At 39.1% G+C, this 20,229-nt stretch overlaps 1 protein-coding gene across 1 annotated transcript in view; it reads right to left on the bottom strand.

Annotated features, from left to right (window-relative positions):
• GRIN3A (glutamate ionotropic receptor NMDA type subunit 3A) overlaps positions 1 to 20,229 on the bottom strand; it is a 164,086-nt gene that overhangs the window by 27,396 nt on the left and 116,461 nt on the right. The window contains exon 6 of the mRNA XM_017527772.2: positions 11,605 to 11,756. Within this exon, the coding sequence (XP_017383261.1) occupies positions 11,605 to 11,756 (152 nt within the window). The remainder of the gene's footprint in view (positions 1 to 11,604; positions 11,757 to 20,229) is intronic.

Here is a 20,229-nt window from a genome sequence, read left to right as displayed (position 1 = left end):
CACTAGCCAGCCCACTGCAACCTCCGCCTCCTGGGTTCAAGCAACAATTCTTCTGCCTCAGCCTCCTCAGTAGCTGGGACTACAGGTGTGCGCCACCACACTCAGCTAATTTTTATATTTTAGTAGAGACGGTTTCACCATGTTGGCCAGGATGGTCTCGATCTCTTGACCTCGTGATCCACCCGCCTCAGCCTTCCAAAGTGCTGGGATTACAGGCGTGAGCCACCGAGCCCAGCCTCAATGATTCTTTATAGGGCATAATTTATTCAATCATGTTTTAACATGTAAAGGATTGGGGCATTCAGAGATGGTCTTTGCTCAAAAGCTTACTGATCACTGAGTGAACTGAGGTATTAAAGAGCTATAATGAATAACACAAGATGGACACAACAAACATGTCATCAGAGAGGTAAGGGAAAAGAACTCTGAGAACTCAGAGAACGGAGAAATTACTTCTTGCTGGGAACAATAGAGGAATACTTTTCTTCATGAGGTAGACAAAAGGAACAAGTACCATAATCACAGAAGTGGGCGAGGGTGCAGGTGTAGACATTAACAAATTGCTTATTATGGCTGAAGTACTTGAGCAAAGTAGCAGAAGATGAGCTAGATGAAACCAGGTGAAGCAGGGTTTTGAATATTTGGCTGAGACGTTGAGTTTCTATCCAGTAGGGAAAGCACAAGCTTTATCAAAAGAAAAACTTAATCAGCATTATGTTCTGGAGAGATGAATCTGGCACTGTGGGTAGATTGAACAGGACAAAAGAATCGGTATCTGGGAGAGCAGCTAGGAAACCATGAAAAATACAAATGCTTGTGTAGAAGAGCCTGAGCTGGGATCAAAGAGGCACTAGAAGTAAAATGTGGAGTGTATTAATTATTTTGCAAGAGCTGCTGTAATGAAGCAGTGCAAACGGGGTGGCTTAAACAGAAATTTATTGTCCCCTCGTTCTGGGGGCCAGGAGTCTGAAATCAAGGAGTTGGCAGGGCCACGCTCCCTTTGAAACCTACAGGGCAAGCCTCCCTTGCCTCTTCCTAGCTCCTAGTGGTTTGTGATCGTCTTTGGCCTTCCTGACTTGCAGATGGATAAATCCAGTCTCTGCCTTCATCATCACATGGTGTTCTCCCTGAGTTTCTCTGTCTTGGTGTGGTAGATGGCTTCTTATAAGGATACCAGTCATATTGGATTCGGCGTTCACTCTTACTGCAATTTGACTGCATCTCAACCAATCACATCTGCAATGACTCTATTTCCAAATCAGAACACATTCTGAGGCATTGAGAATTAGGACCTCAGAACCTCAATATCTTTTTTTTGGTGGGGGGGACACAATTCAACCCATAACACTAGGCTGAAGTCTTATTGGATAGAAGGACAGAGGGAAGGAGCTCAGAGGAGGCCCCAGATGTGTGTGCACTGGCTTTCCAACCAGCTAGCTCTAAGCTTTCATGTTTCAGGAAGCTACCTATGTTGTGTGAGAAGAGGGGCATCTCTATAAAGGCTCCAGGGCTCTCCCATGACGTTGCCTTCTCATCCAGCACATCCTGAAATTCTACCAACTCCCACAGCCACATGGGGAGGAACTGTCCTCAGGTACGCTGGAGGAAATGTCTAAAAATCTCTCACATTTTTAGACTTGGTTTATGCCTTTTGTGAGAAAGAAAAAAGATGGCTTTTCCAGTACTTTGGAACACCTAACATCAAGAGCCACTAGATGGCAATCTTCACACATTTCCACGCTTCCTCTGCTTCCTTCAAGCCGGAATCCTCAGAGCCCAGAGGCAACTCCTCTCTACACAGGGAATAGAGGTGAGGGAGGAGTCCCATTTCCTGTGATCCCCCACAGATTTTAGTGCATGGAAGTCTAAAAAAAGTGGAAGGAAGACTGTATCTCACAATAGTCCTCATCAGTTTGAGCACCGTTCATACCTTTTAGTTGCATAGTAAATAGCATTTCATAAATATTCATGATTTGTTGAATTTAACCAGGGGGAAAGCAAGAACTCTTAACAGTATGTGGTCTTGGGTATAATTTATGCCCAAGCATGTCAGGTATATAAAAGGGGGGACTCTTATTCCAAGAGACCTGTTTACTTGATCATTAGCAAGGGTGAAGGAGACACTTGCTGAAATGAGTTTTACTTCTCTCAGAATCCAAAATTCTATCATTATAGTAGCCAGAGAGCAGCAGCCCTAATCTTGTGATGATATGGAGAGAGGGGAAAACAAGACTAGAGAATTGTAGGTCTGGGGCCTGTTCACACAGGAGCCCAACTTTGAAATGCCATTGACTACGTGCAAAGCCCAAGTTACCATTGTTTCTATAAAGATCTGTTTTAAGTGCAGCCTAATGGTTTGTATAAAGCATCTTCAGGTTTTCCCACTTATGGTTAGATGCTGAGCTGGAGGAAAGAAAGAACGCAACTCTACAAAAGTTATTTAAACCAGCGCTTTGAAACGTAGAAAATTTCAGATCCATGCATTTCTCATTGTCCAATAAAAAATTATTTAATTCTGTAACATATAAATAAAAAGTGTTTATGTCGGAGTTGGAGTTACAAGATGCTTGTAATGTTAGGGTGCTCCTGCTTTTTTTGGAGATGGGTCCAAGATGGGCTTGTGAGGGTGGGTGCACCAGCTGTAATTTCTTGTCTCTGCTTATTATTCACCAAATATATATATATTTTCTGTGTGCATGGTTCTATAATTAGGGAAAAAGGAGGGAGCATTTGTTAAGCCAGGTGTTCTTCATAAACTATGTCATTGACTATATTTCACCCTCGCAGGCAGGTTCCTGGGTTTGGAGGAAGATCTGAAGTTTTAGAAGCTGCACAGCTTGCATAGACACACAGTGGTGGAGCTGGGAGTCAAATCTCGGTATGTTGCTTCCAGAGCTGCAATTCTTCTCTATTCTAAACTGCCTTCCATATAAGATAGAAAATATTCCTGCCTTTAAGAGGTAATAGGGAAGGTACAAGGCTGAGTGCAGGAAAAGTAAAGGCCTATAATTTCCTTGTGGGTTCACCTGTGTTTGCATAACAAGTGGGCCAAAGAAAGCAGCCACCTGTAAATTTTAGAATTCCTGGGTAGGGGGCACTATTAAGAGAACATACAATTCTGTCCTTCCAGTATGATTGGGTGCAGCGTCTTTGGAGGGCAAGGCCATTGCATTGCTTTTAATTTCACGTCTCAGTGTTTTACTCAGGTTTTGCTTGGAGGGTTCTCCCATTACAGGGGTTACCTCCTGCAGGAAGCCTGCTCTGATTCCTTCTGGCTCTTCCATGAGTGAATTATGGCCTTGTTTGTGTCACTGTTTACCCTGTATCTTCAGCTATTGCTGCCCCGTGGAGGTGTGGAATTGGTTCTTTTTTTCACAAGTCTGTCTTGAGCTCCTGTGAGCTCCCTGTCTATGAGCTCTGTATTCATTTCGGCCCTGGCTGCACCCAGCATGGGACACGGTATGTGGGAATTCAAAACATGTTTGCTGATGGATGGATGGGGGAAAGGAAGACAGCAAAAGAAAAGGAAGGAAAGAAGGAAGGAAGGAGAAGAGAGGGAAGGGAAGGAATGAAGGAAAGGAAGAAAGGAAAGAAAGGAAGCAAAAGAAAGAACAAATCAATTTGTTCTTGTAGCAAGCCAGATGAAAATGAGCCTTTCTGAGACTGGCTTCCCTTTCTTCAGGCCCAATTTTATTCCACATCATAAAAGAACACACATACAACTTTGTGCTCCTTCAGGTTTTCAGAGCACACTACCTGGATAGGTTCCACCTGACCTTATACTTGGCTTAAATATTAAACTTAATTACATGGGCTATGCTAAGGAAAGCACTCAGCTGTCAAGGTGGCTTTTGATATACACGAGTTTTCAATTTAAAGCAATCTACAGTTATTAACTCTCCTTGCCTCCCCATAACTTTCATCAGGTTGAATAGCAGTGACGTTTTAAATGGAAAAGAGAAGGGGTAGGAATGGGAGAGGGGTAGGAGGGTGTTAAGATGTGGCCTAGCTGTCAAGAGCAGAAAAGATTGCATTAAAACTCGGCCCTCCCCCGCTGCCCTAGCCTTTCCCTTTGAGTTTTTAATATGAATCAAATATAAACTGGATAGAAAACACTGACCAGCCTTGAAGCTTCTCAATGTGACTTGTGAGATTCCCTTTGACTTTCAATGTGTAGTTGACTAACCCTTCCCTTTCCTCTTCCAAAAAGTTAACAGAGGGAAGAATGGATCTGCTATGAGTAAACTCCATTTTATTAATATTAATAGGTAAACACATATTAATATATCAGATGTGCATTTTGGAGGTCCTTGGGAATCAAGTCTGGGTACCTGTTTGGGGATGCGGAGCCCGGGATGGGGAACCCAGGCTCGAGGCCAGTCAGTCCACTGTCCTCTGTGCTCTGGGATTCAGATCTTCAATTAGTTAGGCCAGGAATCCTCTAAACAGTCGTACTTGTGAATCACAGTGTCTCTTTGCTGGCCATGATACATGGTCCTTTATTTTAAGGGAAACAAGTTTAGCCAAAGGTTACGGAATTGGTTTGTGGCAGTGTCAGGAAAATTGTGATTAACACTCTCCTTCAGCACCTACTATGTGTCAGGCACTTTGATATATGTTGTCTCTATTCTTTGTACCAAGCCAGAAACATAAAATATCTCCATTTTGCAATGTAGGGAAGTCAGGGAGGTTAAGCAATTTGTGTTCATGACATTTTCACGTGGATGTTTTAATACCGTGGTTATTTTTACTTTTGCAACTATACCATGCTCCTTCAAAACAAAGCATTTAAGCTTCCATTTTTAAATTACCTCATAATGAGGGTAATAGACATCTTCACTCCATCCCTGCCCTGTGGATCCATCTTTTAGTGGGTGAAGGTAAAGGCTAGAGGAGGAAGGCTCAAGAATGGGCTGAAGGTCAGCGGAGGCTGGTGGTCAGGAACAGGATGAGGTAAAAGATGGGGAAAGTTCAGATATGGGGCGCTGTTTCCTGCTGCACACTCTCCCTGGTAATAAAATTAGAGAGGCCGGCCTCTCTACACCATATCGACAGGCTCCCTCGACCTGAGGTAGAAGATGCAAGGTGGGAGGAGACCAGCCTCAGGTATTTATTCCCTGGCAGTCCTCCAGGCAGGTCATTTGCTGGACAGTTGAATGATTTCCTTTTGGATTGTTTCAAAATATGTTTCTCCTTTTCCCTACTCCATGCAATCAAGGTCCCTGGGTTCCAAGATTAGAGCTTTCACTCTCATGTTTGGTTTCTTGCGTAGTATTTGCTTCCCTCAGTCCTCAATAATAATGGAGGAGACCCCTGGATTCAGTAAGAAAATCTTGCAACAATCAAGCAAGATATGCATTAAACTGAGGCTCAGAGAGGTTAAGTAATTTTCTCAAGGACGTAGAGCTGTTTCCTCCTAGTGATGGGAGAGCAATGGTGGTCTGACTCCCAAGACCAAGGCCATTAAATTGGACTTGATTGTACTTCTCTCTCCTTCCCAACAAGTGCAAGCCATGGTCTCTCTCCCTGCAGGCTGAACCCCTGTCTGGAGGTGCAGGTGCTCTCAGATGGTCGGCCTGCAGACACTTTTCTGTGGCTGACCCCGCCCCCCATTCTTCTGCCACGAGGGACAGTGCGGGACATTCTTCTGCCCTTCCAGATCTGCTCTTCACCTTTCTTCATCCTGCTTTGTGCCCTGGGAGGTCGGCCTCTCTACACCATATCGACAGGCGCCCTCTACCCGAGGTAGAAGATGCAAGGTGGGAGGAGACCAGCCTCAGGTATTTATTCCTTGGCAGTCCTCTAGGCAGGTCACTGTGGGCTGGCTGTACCCCGGGTCAAATGGCCCTGGCTCTTAGCCCTCTCCCACCTCCTCCTGGGTTCTAGAAATGGCTCTTAATTCTTCCCTTTGAACTTAGATATGGTAATGGCTCCTTCACTTTCCCTGCCCTGGGAGACTGTAGTATCTTTGTTGGTTTCCTTATACCATACTTTTGCAAATGGTTTTATAAAAATTCTTTTTGATCATTGGAGTGTTCTATCTGCTCCCCACCAAGATCACACTGTTTCTTCTTTCTTCCTGACTAGTCCCATTTGGTAAAAAGTGCATTTTTCAAACCATTATTTAAAGGAGCTTACAAAAAGAGGTTGTCATCTGGGTATCTTAGTCATCGCTTGAAGAATTTTAGAGGTTGCTAAGCTGTGGTCTGCTGCCTTGCTTTCCTGGTTTGTGAATAACAGATTTCATAAAACTCTTGCCCTGGAGCTCTTAAATTCACTTGAGAAATTGAAAAAAAAAATTACCTTTTTTTTTTTTTTTTTTTGCTGAGTCAAAAGAAAATGAAAGAAATTTACACCCTGCCATGTGTTCTCCCCAGTGGAACTGATTGACAATGAGGCCACTGCAGGCAGAGGCACAGGTGTGCAGGGAGGACCGTGGGGAAACATCTGAGGTCAATTTAAAATTCCTCTTCGAAAATTGCCAGAGCCTGGTTGGCAGAATTGGACCTGCAGTTTCTTAAGTGACTCTGGGGAGCAGATAAAGCCAGGAAATTCAGGAAAAAAAAGTGAGTTTATCTTCCAGAGAAACTGCAGCTACATAGCTCTGGGGCTGCAAGAGATGGAAGGTGAATAGGTCAAGGTTCTCACATTGGGCCGGCATTAATGTCCAACTGCCAGAAATGGGGAAAAAAGGTACCTTTCATATTTTATGACTAGGTCACCATAGAATTTGTTATCTAAATTAGAACTCTTCCTTCAGAGTAAAAGAAGGTGTTTAATTGCTCTTTAGCAACAGACATACACAGGGACTGACACTGGCAAAAGGGAAGGGAAGGTAAAAAGTAAACTGAAGAATGGCGTCCTCGGGGGTCAGGGGCACCCGTTGGGAGGGGATCTATCCAGAGTATATGGCTGGTTCTGTCGCACTGTGCTGTGCACTGCCCCCCCTTGGTAGGGGGAAGGAGGAGGGCCGTGTGTATGATACAATCATTTTATTTATTCCACCCAAGAGCCACTGATGAGATGAAGAAGCTAAAGCTGCCTTTCCCTTGAATTTGGCCTGTTAAAAAATGCAATTGAAAAAATTTTGTTTTTCAAAACCATCTTTTCTTTTTTTGTCTACACTTAATTTGGTTTTGTTTGAAATTACTGATAAATCCATATAGCCCTGTAACATATATGGTGAAACCTCATAATCCTTAAGAACATGGGTAACTTTGTGGTTATCATATTTAGGAATATGCTCAATATTTGAAAAGCATTATTGCATTTCATTTTTACCACCATCCTATAAAGTATGTATGACTAGCTCCCCAGTTTGTAGAAGCTGAGCCTCAGGATGCTCAAGTACCGTGTTCTGTTATCACAGTTGGTAGAGCAGGGATTCATATCTAGAACTTTCTCCAAAGCCCATGTTTCTAACCATATTCTACTGTATAGAATACTGAATATTCATATTTTAGGATAATATTAAGGGAAGTCAGAATCACTGTATTAAAGCTGGGAGGACCTTTGCTGATGATTAAATTCAAATACCTCATTGTGCAGATGGCTGGTGGTAAAAGAAGCAGCTTTCAAAGTCTACAGAGAGTAGAAGTTGTTGGTTGCTTATTCAACATCCATTCTTCTGTCTCCTCTTTCCTAAGGGAATCCTAAATAAAATATTTAGGTCTTCACACTTCTCGATGTGACCCTATGTTTCAAGGGAGGCTGTGCAATTGCCAGTTCTAGGGGATCAGTTGTGATTGGCCTAATCCATCATGGTGAACCCATTCCCTCACCACTGATTGGCTTAGACACAGGCAGAAGATAAAATTTTGGCCAATGAAATATGAGGAAATCTAATGGAGGGCTCCTGGGACTATTTCTTCACTTTAAAAAGAGCCATAGAAAGATACCTGAAGATATCCTGATGTAGGGATAGGAAAAATGAGTACTTCTATTATTTATTCTTCATTGTGCTATGCTTCCATAAATGACCTCTTATTCTCAGAACAGATGACATGACAGGTATTATCATACCCATTCACAGATGAGGAGACTCAGACTTCAGAGCATTAAGTAATTCAGCTGTTAATTGGTAGAGACAGGATTCAAATCCAGAAATGTATGGCTTCAAATGTATCTTATTTTAGGTTAGATACTTTTACTTTGGAATAAATTTAACATAAGTTTATGTTAATGATTATGTTGGTAAGTCTCCAATAGTGTGTTCCCTTCTGTGTGTCCAGGTAGAGTTAGGTTCTGAGTCTGCAGAGCTGTGTGTCCTTAGGTCCTCCTCCACCTAGGAGTCAGATGGTTCCTCTAGCTGGTGTCTTGGTCAGATGTTCCCCTGAAATGACAATACCCTAGAGCCTTGCATGTGATCAGGGAGGTTAAAATCATTCGGTACTGCTGGCTCTGGGGACAGGATTGGGAGGCTCCTTTTGTCTTAATGTTTTGCTCCAATTTTTTTTTAATTAAAGATCTTTTTTGTAAAGACAGAGTCTCACTCCATTGCCCAGTCTGGTCTTGAGCTCCTGGGATCAAATGATCTGCCTGCCTTGGCCTCCCAAAGCACTGGAATTACAGGCATGAGCCACTGCACCTAGCCTTGTCTTGCTGTTAATTCTGAATCACTTGAAGATGTTGATTTGAGTCAGCTCAGATGGCATAGAAAACACCAGTGATTGGCACAGGTTAGGCAATTGGTTGGTTTGTTTGCTTCCTTGGTTGAATTAACTCAATTGACTGGTATAGGCTCAAGTTAGGAAAAGCCATGCAAATCTCTCCAAATAAAGATAAAAATGTCTGCCTTACAGGGTTGTAGTGAGAACCAAAGTTAACATTCCTTGTACAGTTTCTATCGTGTGGTAGGACTCCCTGAGTCCCCATTTTCTCGATGCTTCCTTCCAATGTTTAATCAATATAAAAATTGTCTAGAGGAGAAATGTTTTTGCATCTTGTAAACATTGCTAGCTCTGTTACTCAATGTCATTTTTCAAAAAGAATTAGTTTAGAATCTAGAACTAAAAATAGGTTAGCTTCTTCTTTTTCTTTTGAAAATTAAAAAAACATTTCCAACCCATCTTATATTCCTTCCTATCATGGCTTCCAGGAAAATCGGAAGTAAAGTTAATTACCAGGGACATTGACCAGCTTGCATTATCTATCTATCTGTCTGTCTATCTATCTATCTATCTATCTACCTACCTACCTACCTACCTACCTACTTACCTACATTTTGTCCTTATCATCTAGATATCTATCATCTGTCTGTATTAGTTCCCTAAGGCTGCTATAACAAATTACCACAAACTTGGTGGCTTAAAACAACAGAAATTTATTCCCTCACAATTTAGGAGGCCAGAGTCTGAAATCAATGTGCCAGCTGGGTGAGTTCCATCTGGAGGCTCTGAGGGACACTTGTTTTATGCTTGTCTCCTAGCTTCTGAGGGTTGCTGGCAATCTTTAGCATTTCCTGGGCTTGTAGCCGCATGCTCCAGTCTCTGCCTTTGTTGTCACGTGGACTTTTTCCCTGTGTGTCTCTCCTCAGGGTCTCCCTAAAAGGATACTCATCATTGAATTTAGGGCCTAGCTAAATACAGCATGGCCTCATTTTAACTTCATTAACTACCTTTTCAAAGACCCTATTTCCAAATAAGGTCACATTCTGAAGTTCTAGGTAGACATTAATTTGGGGGAGGGGACACTATTTGTCCCAGTACACTACCAATTTCACTTCCGATTTTCACTCCTGATTTATGCTTTTACCTTCTGCTCCCCGATGTTTTCTCAGGTATGCTGTCCAATTTCTCTAATTCATTTATTCTACAGTCACTTACTGAATGCTACTATATATGAGACATTGACAGTACAATTGTAAACAAAATCTTTGCCCCTCACCAAATTCTTCCAGTTTAATGAAGGGATACACTAAAACAAAAACCCAATTAAGTGTATGTTTAAAAATAATATAATTTATAAATGACGACCAGTGCTGTGAAATAATGTGAGATAGATGAGATTATAAAGGGAGATATGATTCATATTGGTCTGGGATTATCAGAGTCTGAGACTCCCAGAATTCAGCTGGGAGTTTCTAATGCAAAGGATTCAGCTGAGCAAGTGTCAGAGGATAAAGTATTTGAAGAAGAGGAGGCAACAGCATATACAGGGAAGCTAGGAGGAAAGTGGCATGGAGTGGGGCTGAGAGGTGGGCAGGTCCCATAGGGCATTGTAGGCCATGCCAACATTTCAGATTTTTGTCCCATTAACATGGGAGGCCACTGCAGGCTTCTGAGCAGAAGAATGGTTTGCCATGTGAAAAACAAATTTGAGTGGGCAGGAGTGAAAGCAGAGAACCAGTTAGGAGACTTTTATAGTGGTCCAGGTGAAGAATGATGGCTTGAACTCCAGTGACAACAGTGGAGATGACAATAAATGGGCATATTTGAGGCATAATTTATAGGAGGAGAAGACATAGCTTGTTGATGAATGCAGAAGATGAGATGCGGGAGGCATTAAGGATCCTGCCAGTTTCCAGAATGAGTAACTAGACGGCCAGAGGTGCTGTTACCAAGATATGAGGCACAGGAGGAAAAATAGATTTAGGAGGGAAGATCAAGGGTTCAGCTTTTGACAAGTTAAATTTGAGATGCCTGGAGGATATTCAAGTGGAGATGTCAAATAGGAAGGTGGATATATATGGTCTGGACCTGGGAAGATGGGTCTGTGTTGAAATGCAAATTTGGGAGTTCTTGGCAAACAGAGACTATTTGAAGCCATTATTATTGGCTTTAGGTGTTATTTATTTATTTATTTATAATTGTCAAGCTGATCTTGTTCAGGTATATTTGGCTTCTCTTTTAAATATCGGAGCCTGTGGCTCTGGTTATACCTTCCAGTCTCTTATTTTAATCATCCAATTTCTTCCTTATTTTGTAGGTTTCTTTCTAATTACATTGTAAAGTCAGAGTATTGCAATAGAAAGAAACAGATTCTGATTATTTGTGTGCCTTGGAGAAACCACTTAGTATCTCTGGGTTTTCTCTTCCTAACTATAAAAGAAGGGAATTGGTTGTTTTCAGTTTTAAAAATCTATGACTCTGTAATCTAAGAAGTACTTGTTAAGGTATGTCTATTTTTCTCCATTCGCAAAGACTTTAGGTGGTCACCATTGGCAAATTAGCAAAGTTTTGATTAGATTTTGCAGGATATTTTGAAGTACACATCATGTCCAACAATTAACAATTAAATCAAACACTGTTCATGTCAGTCTCAGATACTATTGCTGTAATTCATATCGGTCTCAAATACTATTGCTGAAAAACAGCATTTCTTCTGTTCTTGTGGATATAGGTTATGGGGAAAAGTAGAAATTTAGATATTTACTCGCCAATATTGCATCACATTTAAATCTAAACCCGCTAAATCTAAACCCGCTTCCCTGTAAATTCCTATAGGATTTGGCACTTTTTGGGCAAAGTAAAAAGTAATCCAAATATTATGTAAAAGCCTAGTAAATGCAATAGCCTGGATCATGAGGCACAAGTAACAGCATTTCCTTATGCCTTCTGAGGTAAAGCTATACAACGTGTCACCATTTCAGCAGTCTTTCCATACCTCAGTGACAGCAAAGCTTCTCTTGCCACAGGGAACCACCTTGTACCACTTGTCATGGAGCACATCCATAACCCCGTGTGACTTGTATTGACTGATTAGCTCGGATATGTTGGAGGTCAGTGGAGAGTTGGGTGGGAGGCCAATGCCGTATCCTAGGAGAAAATACAATCTCTGATGAATTTTTTACACTCTTCCTGAGAGATCGCCACCATAGTTCATACTTGTGTGCTACTGCCATCAGACCTAAAAAAAGGGTGTGATGAATTTTCATCAACATTCTTTCAAAGCACTCAAAGACATTCCTAGACATGATTACCCTTAAATCAGTGGTATATCTGAGTAGGTAAATTGAGTCAGAAAAGGAGAGGAATGGGCTGTGCACAGTGTATTAGTGAAACATTTTAAGATCTTCTGCCTTTCCCTTTAAGATATTTCTTTGACACAATCTTTGAGGTCTTTATCAGGGCTACGATTCTCTATCTACCTCTTCCAGAACCCCTCTTTTGAAACTTAAATATACAAAATTGGATTAATCATGGTCTGTGCTTAATGACAGTCTCTTATCACTGTTAATGCATGACCCTCTCTTACATTTTTTATTTTTGAATAACGTAATAAGACCATGTAAATAAACAATACAATATGAGAACTAAAACAGCAATAGGAACTTGTAAAAACCAACTTAAATTGTCCAAAAATAAATAAATAAGAGGTAATACCAAGTTTTAGAGAAGATGAGGATCAATAAGATTATATATTGCTTGCTGTAATACAAACTGAAAATCGATACAACCATTTTGGAAAGCAGTTTGGTATTATGTTGTGTGGTTGAACATTTACATATTTTAAGACCAGCAATTCTGTTCCTGAGTCCATTCTCAAAGATCTCCTCCACAGGCATACCAGGAGATGTGTACAAAAATGTTCTTAGAGGAACTGTTCATGATAGCAAAAATTGGAAACAATCCAAATACTCTTTGACAAGAGAATGAGTAATGAAACTGTGGACTATTTGCACAGATGGAATATTAATAATCAAAACTATATGAACTAGAACTAGATGCAATGATATGGAAGACCCTTAGTAATATGCCATTGTATGAAAAAGGTAAATTCCAGAAGATTACTTGCAACATGAATTCATTGTGTAAACATTGAAACATTCAAAACAACATAATATAGTTTTAGGAATACATATATATGAATATATATGTGATAATCCTTTTTTTTTTTTTTTTTTTTAAAGACAGGGTTTTGCTCTGTTGCCCAGGCTGGAGTGCAGTGGTGCTATCATGGCTCATTGCAGCCTTGACATCCTGGGCTCAAGTGATCCTCCTGGCTGAAACTACAGGCACACACTGTGTGACTGACTAATTTTGTACTTTTTTGTTGACATAGGGTCTCGTCATGTTGCCCAAGCTGGTCTTGAATTTCTGGGCTCAAGCAATCCACCCGCCTCAGCCTCCCAGAGTGATGTGATTACAGGTATGAATCAAGTGCCCAGCCAGTGATAATACTTATTAAAAAAAACTACAACAACAAGGATATGATAAATGAAAGGTGGTAATGCAGGGCAAGGGAGGCAGGGGAAGGAATGAGGGAGGAACATAAAGATGGAGTTAATTTGTTGTCAGAGTTTTATTAATCAGCTTAGACTTTATCCTCACACTGTGTGGCTTTACTTGCTTTCCAAATGTTACCATACTGTTAATCTTTTTGATGAGCCATGTCAAAGAAGCTAATTAACTACATTTTGTTTTAGCTATTGGCCAGAATAGTAAAAAAACCAAAAAACAAAAAAAGAAAAACATGTTTTTTGGCCTTCAACATGATTGAGGAAGATAAAATAAAAATATAGTTATTTTTTCATGGATAAAGACTAAAAGGTTGTCAAGCAACTGAAGATACTTAATAGAAACAAATACCTCCTATCATTATTCTATCTTAGGACTCAATTTCAAGAAGACTGGCTTTTGTACCTTTTTAAATGCAGATACACAATCTTTTTCTTTAAAAAAATAAGGCTTGAGATGTGTGTATAATCAATAAAAGAGATGAAATAATGCAGGAAAAAAACTGAGTTTTAATGGGTTATATTTTTTTCTGATAATAATATTATTTGTTCCTTAACAATAGGGAGTCAAGAAAATGATGACAATGTCAAAAGCATGATTAGCATTTTCTATTCAAAGATCTATTTTGAGTGTCTGTTTTGTGCCTAGTAGTTTTGGTTTGAAAGGCAGAACTGATAACAAAAGAGTTTGGATGGGTAGCTTTTTATTCTGCTGATGTTATTATTAAATAACATTTTAAAATATAATGGGTAATTTATTAGAAGGAAGTAATCAGTTTTCTTTAGAAACATAATGAATGCGGTTGCCAATTCAACTGTGCAAACATTTATTCAGTACTTGCTTGCACATCAGGCACAATACTAGGCACAAGTATATCATAATATTCACTGATTCACTGACTCACTCACACATTCGTTTATTCACTCACTCATTCATTTATCCAACAAATAAGTAAATAGGCACCATGTTAAGCGGTCAGGATTTGGCAGTGACCAAACTAGATATGATCTCTGCTGTTATGGGATGTACACTCTACTGGGGAGACAGATAATAAGCAATACACAGCATAATTATTATTTCATTACAATTGAGATAGATGCCATAGGGAGAACTGAGCCATATAAGAACAAAGTGTAGAAGGACTTGCTGCTATCTGATAGGAGTGGGCTGATGGTTTGGATAATTAGCCAGGTTTGTGGAATATCGATGTGTTTTTCCTCCCTGGGTCCATAGTTTGCAACAACAACAACAGCAACAGATTGGGGCACACAGTTTGGTTAAATCATCCTTGGATTCTAATAATAAGTACTAGGACATACTGAGCTCTGCTGCGTGCAAAGTGCTATTCCACATATATCCCTACATGAACCAACACCAGAGTGTGTATTACTTGGAGACTTAAAGATTGAATAAATAAACTTCCAAGGTCACACAGCTAGTAGTTGGCAAAGCCAGCATTTTAAAGTAGGTCTATTTGATTTTAAAACCAATGCTCTTCTCACCATGTCCATTACAACATGTGACCACATCAAAGAAATACTTATTTCCTTCCATTTAATGCAGGCCCCAGCACTATATGCACACTGATGTAACCCTTAAACCAGATAATTCATTTAAAAAACACAATCATCTAAACTGTTGGTTTGTTTCTAGTAAACACAAATATACATCGTTCACAGTCAGATTTTACTTATAAACTTTTCTACGTTATGTAGAAATAGTGTGAAAACAGCTCTAACTTATATATGATTGTATATGAGAAAATTCACTGGCAAGAACACCCACTAATTATATTGTTTCTCCTAAAGCCCTCTGAAAGCTAATCATTCCAACCTACATTAATGTAATCATGGCAGAATTGTTTTTCATTTGATAATCATTTATTGCTCACGTATTCATTTATTAATTCCATAAACCTGCGTTGAGTGCTTATTCTGTGTCAGACACTCCTTCATATGCTCTGGAGGTTACCAAGTAAAAACAGCTTAAATTAAGTTACCAACTTAATTCAAAAAATTAATGAATTAAGTTTCCAACTTAAAGTTACTTAATGAATTAAGTTACCAATTTGAATTCAAAAAAGGTAAAATATAATGTCTAGGACACAATAAGGAGGACCGACGAAGCTCTGTGAAAATCCAGAGGAACAAGAAATTGGTACCAGAGGAGAGGATGAGAGATATCATCTTGAATTGGTTCTTGATCCTGATATTTTGGTAGATAAGACAAAAGTATATGATAAGAAAGTTTTAAATTTTGAACTTCATACTTATGATAAATCTACATATTCTAAGAATAGAATGTTGGCACTAAAATTCCCTAATGAAAATGTTGAGGCTTCAGAGACGTTTATAAAAATTGTTACACAAGAAATAATAAATATTAAATCACTCCACTCAATCATGTCTAGGTTAATTTGCAATTGGTTGCTAAAAATAGACTACTATCCCTTTAACATTTCTATTTTAATGTATTGAATATTGATATTTTAATGATTTCTAGCAATAATAACTATTTTTAGCTAATTAAAACTATGAACATGAAATGATGGAAAAATAGGAAAATAAATGATGTGATGATGAGAGGATTAATTTGTTAAAAGAGATAAAAATCCATTTTATTCAGAAACATAAAATAGTAAAACCTTGAGGGTTTTATTTCTGTCCCCACTTATCAGTTGCTTTTCAAATTTGCTTGTGTTCATTGATCAAAGAATTCTTATTTTTAAATTGCTGACTCAACTAAGCAGCCTGAGTTGCTTTTGTTATTATTAGAAATGTGGCTTTGCAATAAAGACAGAGTTGACTATTTTGTGGTTGATGGATGAAGCAAAATGGAATTCTTCAACCCTAAAGATGAAGGCATCAGGCATCCTGGAAATTGGATACAGCTTAATAGCCCAAGAGAACAATTTTCAGAATAGAATCCTGATCTCTTACCCATGGATAAATCAGCTTTACTCAACTAAGAGTGGTGGAAATATATTTTGGCTAGCAAATGTATAGTTGAAAATTCATAGACTAAAAGAATCTTCCTGAAATGTGGTTGGAAAGGAGATATTTTGAAAATAGCATCTCAGATAGGGTTAAAAAGGCTTCAGGGAGAAAGATTTATTGAGTTTTGCAGTCTGTCCTTGGAATACCATATTTAGCTACTCTGGGACAATGGTTGAGAACCTATTGTAATGGTCCCAACTATAAAGAGACTGTAAAATAGGTTTCCCTTAGCCTCAGTACATCAAAGTGGGGAGAGAAATGTGTGGGAGAGTTGAAACTTTGGAAGACAATCCTGGAAGAATTTTATGGTGAATTGGTCTCAATTTATGAATTCAATATACTACATAATAATAATTTGTTGAGCACTTTTTATGAGCCAAACAAGTTTCCACAGTACATGCTTTGTATGTATTACTTAATCCTCACAACAATTCTATCACAAATTTCCTGTTCATCTCCCCATTATGCAGATGAGGAACCTGAGTAGATTAAATACCTTACCAGTTAATAACAGCAATTTTATCCTACCCCAAGCACTCAGACTCCAAAGCCAGTGCTCCAAGCACTGTATTAAATAATTATTAGAAAGCGAGTAAAAGAATAAACTCAAAAGCAGGCATAGGTCTTTGGCAGAAAGGTCACACGTCATTATTGTGCAGTTACATTACTCTTTCTCCTCGTTTGAGCTTTGTTGTCACTAACTCCAATGCGCAAACTGGAGACATGCATTCATTTATCTCAACACTTTGTTTTTTTCTCCCCTGCACACAATACGTATTTGTGTCCCTGGTATATGGTATTTAATTCTACCAAAGGCTCTCCACATGCTTTCAAATCCTTAATAGTTTGGGTTTGCTCTGCTGTATACTCTTTAGTATAAATGAGCACTCATGAAAGGGTTTCAAACTCAGCGTGGAGCCACTGTCTCTTATTTGCCTTACTTTTTCCCTTTAAGTCAAAATAAATATAGAATGGTGAAGCTGGGAAGAATAATAGTTATCTTCATCTGTTCAGGCTTCTATAACCAAATATAGACTGAGTGACTTATAAACAAAAGAAATTTATTTCTTATAGTTCTGGAGGCTGGGAAGTCCAAGAGCAGGGCACTGGTAGATTTGATGTGTGATGAGGGACTGCTTTCTGGTTCATAGATGATGCCTTGTAGCTGGGTCCTCACATGCTGAAAAGGGTGAATGAGCTTCGTTGAGCCTATTTCATAGGGAACTAATTCCATTTTATTAGGGTAGAACCTTTATGACCTAATCACCTCCCACTAGGTCCCACCTCCTAATATCATCACCTTGGGGATTAGATTTCAACATATGAACTTTGGGAAGGCACAAATATTCAGACCATAGCAGTAGTTACACTGAGTGTCACACATATAGTACTTAGTGTGTTACTACTATATAGAGTGACGGTAGGTACATTCAACATGAAGGAATCATTGCACTGTTTTCTCTTGTCTTAGTACATTTAAACATCTGGGAAAGTATAGTTACAAGCTATTAACTACCTAAGTGAGGGAATTAGGTATTGATTTCAAATGTAATTAGTTATTTAATAGGTAATAGATCATTTATTACATAATTATTATATGCCTAGCATTGTACTTAGACCCTGTGAAAAGATATGGGTAGGCATCTAAAACAGTCTTGTAAGCTAAATGGCCAAGTATTGCTCATAAACTGCTTTGATGATTTTTTTTATACCTATGCAGTCTAAATAATAAAGCTCACATTTAAATAAGTTCAAGAAACATAAATGTTATTAAAGGACAGCATATATTTAACAATTTAATTGAGAGAAATACGAAAATATTTCAGTTTAATTTGATTCAATTCAATTCAATTTCAATTCAATAAATAATTTGAGAGAAATATTTTCATATTTCTCTCAATTAAATTTTTAAAAATATATGCTATCCTTTAATAACATTAAAATTTCTTGAACTTATTAAAATGTGAGCTTTATTATTTAGAGGGTAGGTGGCTCATGCCTGTAATCCCAGCACTTTGAGACACTGAGGCGGGCGGATCACTTGAGGCCAGGAGTTTGAGACCAGCCTGGCCAAAATGGTGAAACCCTGTCTTTACTAAAAATACAAAAATTAGCTGGGCATGGTGGTGAACACCTGTAATCCCAGCTATTTGGGAGGTTGAAGCATGAGAATCCCTTGAACCTGGGAGGCGGAGGTTGCAGTGAGCTGAGATCATGCCACCGCACTCCAGCCTGGATGATAGAGTGAGACTCAGTCTCAAAAAAAAAAAAAATATATATATATATATATATATATATATGAAATTCATATTTTTAAGAAAAGTAGCAATCAAGACTTTGACTAGTATTTCTACCACATTGCTTTGTGTAATTTATATATATCCTCCCTTTGTGTTTTATTGAGTTTGGTTTTTGGGGTATGAACTTATTGTCAGGGGCAGTATTAAATTTTCTGATGTGTACCCCTTCCATTTTGAGAATAACCTCACAGTGATAATAATACACTCTCAGTTGAAACCTGCAGTCTTTCTGCTCTCTTGCAGGGTGGGCTCTTCCATTTGCCATTTTGTGCCTATCTCCTTTGAAAACAATGTGATTTCTAGAGATGATGGGAACTGCAAGAGGCTAAGTCTCAGGAGCACAGATGGAAATGTAAACAGGAAACCAGTGGGGAGTTAATTGCGTGGCATCTGGCACTGGGGTCCAACAGAGGCAAACAAGCCATCTTACCACTGTCTTTTGACAAGATAGAGTTGTCCCCTGAAGATAAAGGTGGAAAATGGAGCCCCTCATTCTTAGGTCCTCTACACATGATTCATTGTTAGTAGCTCCTAATAGCAGAAGGGACCTCAGCTACCCAGTGCATCTAGGACAGAAATAAAATGTAACATCCCTAGATGCTACAAAAAATAAGAAATTTCCCATTGTTACATAAAAATGGGATTATGTACTGAATGTTGTTCACTTTTCTAGCTTTTTCTTTTTCTGCTTTTGCTATCTTAAATGGTACTCTTAATATAAGACCAATACTGCTAATTGCCTCTCGGAAATTTCTGAGTTCCATCCCTGCTTCAGGTAGGGGTCACTTTGCCTGGAGAGGGGACGGATTTCTGATAGGAGAAGACATGAAGAAATAGCATCAGCTATAACATTCTCATTTATCACAAAAACAAAGACAGAGGTAAAAAATCTGCTGATGCATTTAGAGGAGACAGAGACCAACTGTGGCTGGGAAATTGAAATCAGAATAGTCTTGATATCCTAGTTAACAAACAGGAAAGTACAGATTTCTAGAAATAGCAGTTGGGCACCCCCCATGGGCTTGTTTCAAGCCAAAGTGTTTTCTGAGAAGTGAGCATGGCTGTCTTGAGAGCCAGCCGGTGCTGTCAGGGAAGGGAAGCTGGGAATTGGAAAATGTGAAATTTGCTGGTTCGAACTATCAGCTCCATATATCGACCATCACTCAGAATGAAAGGAGCTACTGACAAAGCAATCGTTCTTTGGTTCTGAAGTTTGATTGATTGGGTGATGACATTAGAAGGAAAAATTTGCTGCTAGTGGGGAAAAAGATCTGAGATCCCAAACAAGGATCCAAGGTTTTGTTGGACCCCAAAAGGCATTAAACTAGAATAAGTTTTTTTTTTCTACTTATTTTTCAACTAGTGGAAGAACACTTATTTAAAAACTATGAGCTTCAGATTTCAGTATCAGTATTATCATCTTATTGTACAATTATGAAAATGTTATGTAATATCCTTGGGCTTTTTTCTTTATCAAATGAGTAGATTGGATTAGATCAATATTGGGGCCCTTCCAGTTGTAAAATGTAATCATTCTAGTTTTGCCATCAGATTTGCTACAGTATTTGGCTGTTTGAAAATATAGATTTCCCTTACTTATTGGAGGTCAAGGTGGGAAGATCACTTGAGGCCAGGAATTGGAAACAAACTTGGGCAACATAGCAACAAAACACCCTGCTTACACACACACACACACACACACACACACACACACACACCAGATTCAAATCAACCCCCTATTTCTTGCACTGTGCC

Source organism: Cebus imitator, unplaced genomic scaffold, assembly GCF_001604975.1.
Source record: "Cebus imitator isolate Cc_AM_T3 unplaced genomic scaffold, Cebus_imitator-1.0 Scaffold51, whole genome shotgun sequence".
NCBI classification, from domain to species: Eukaryota; Metazoa; Chordata; class Mammalia; order Primates; family Cebidae; genus Cebus; species Cebus imitator.
The sequence above is the reverse complement of the archived record's forward strand: the minus strand, read 5'-3'. Positions and strand labels throughout refer to the sequence as shown.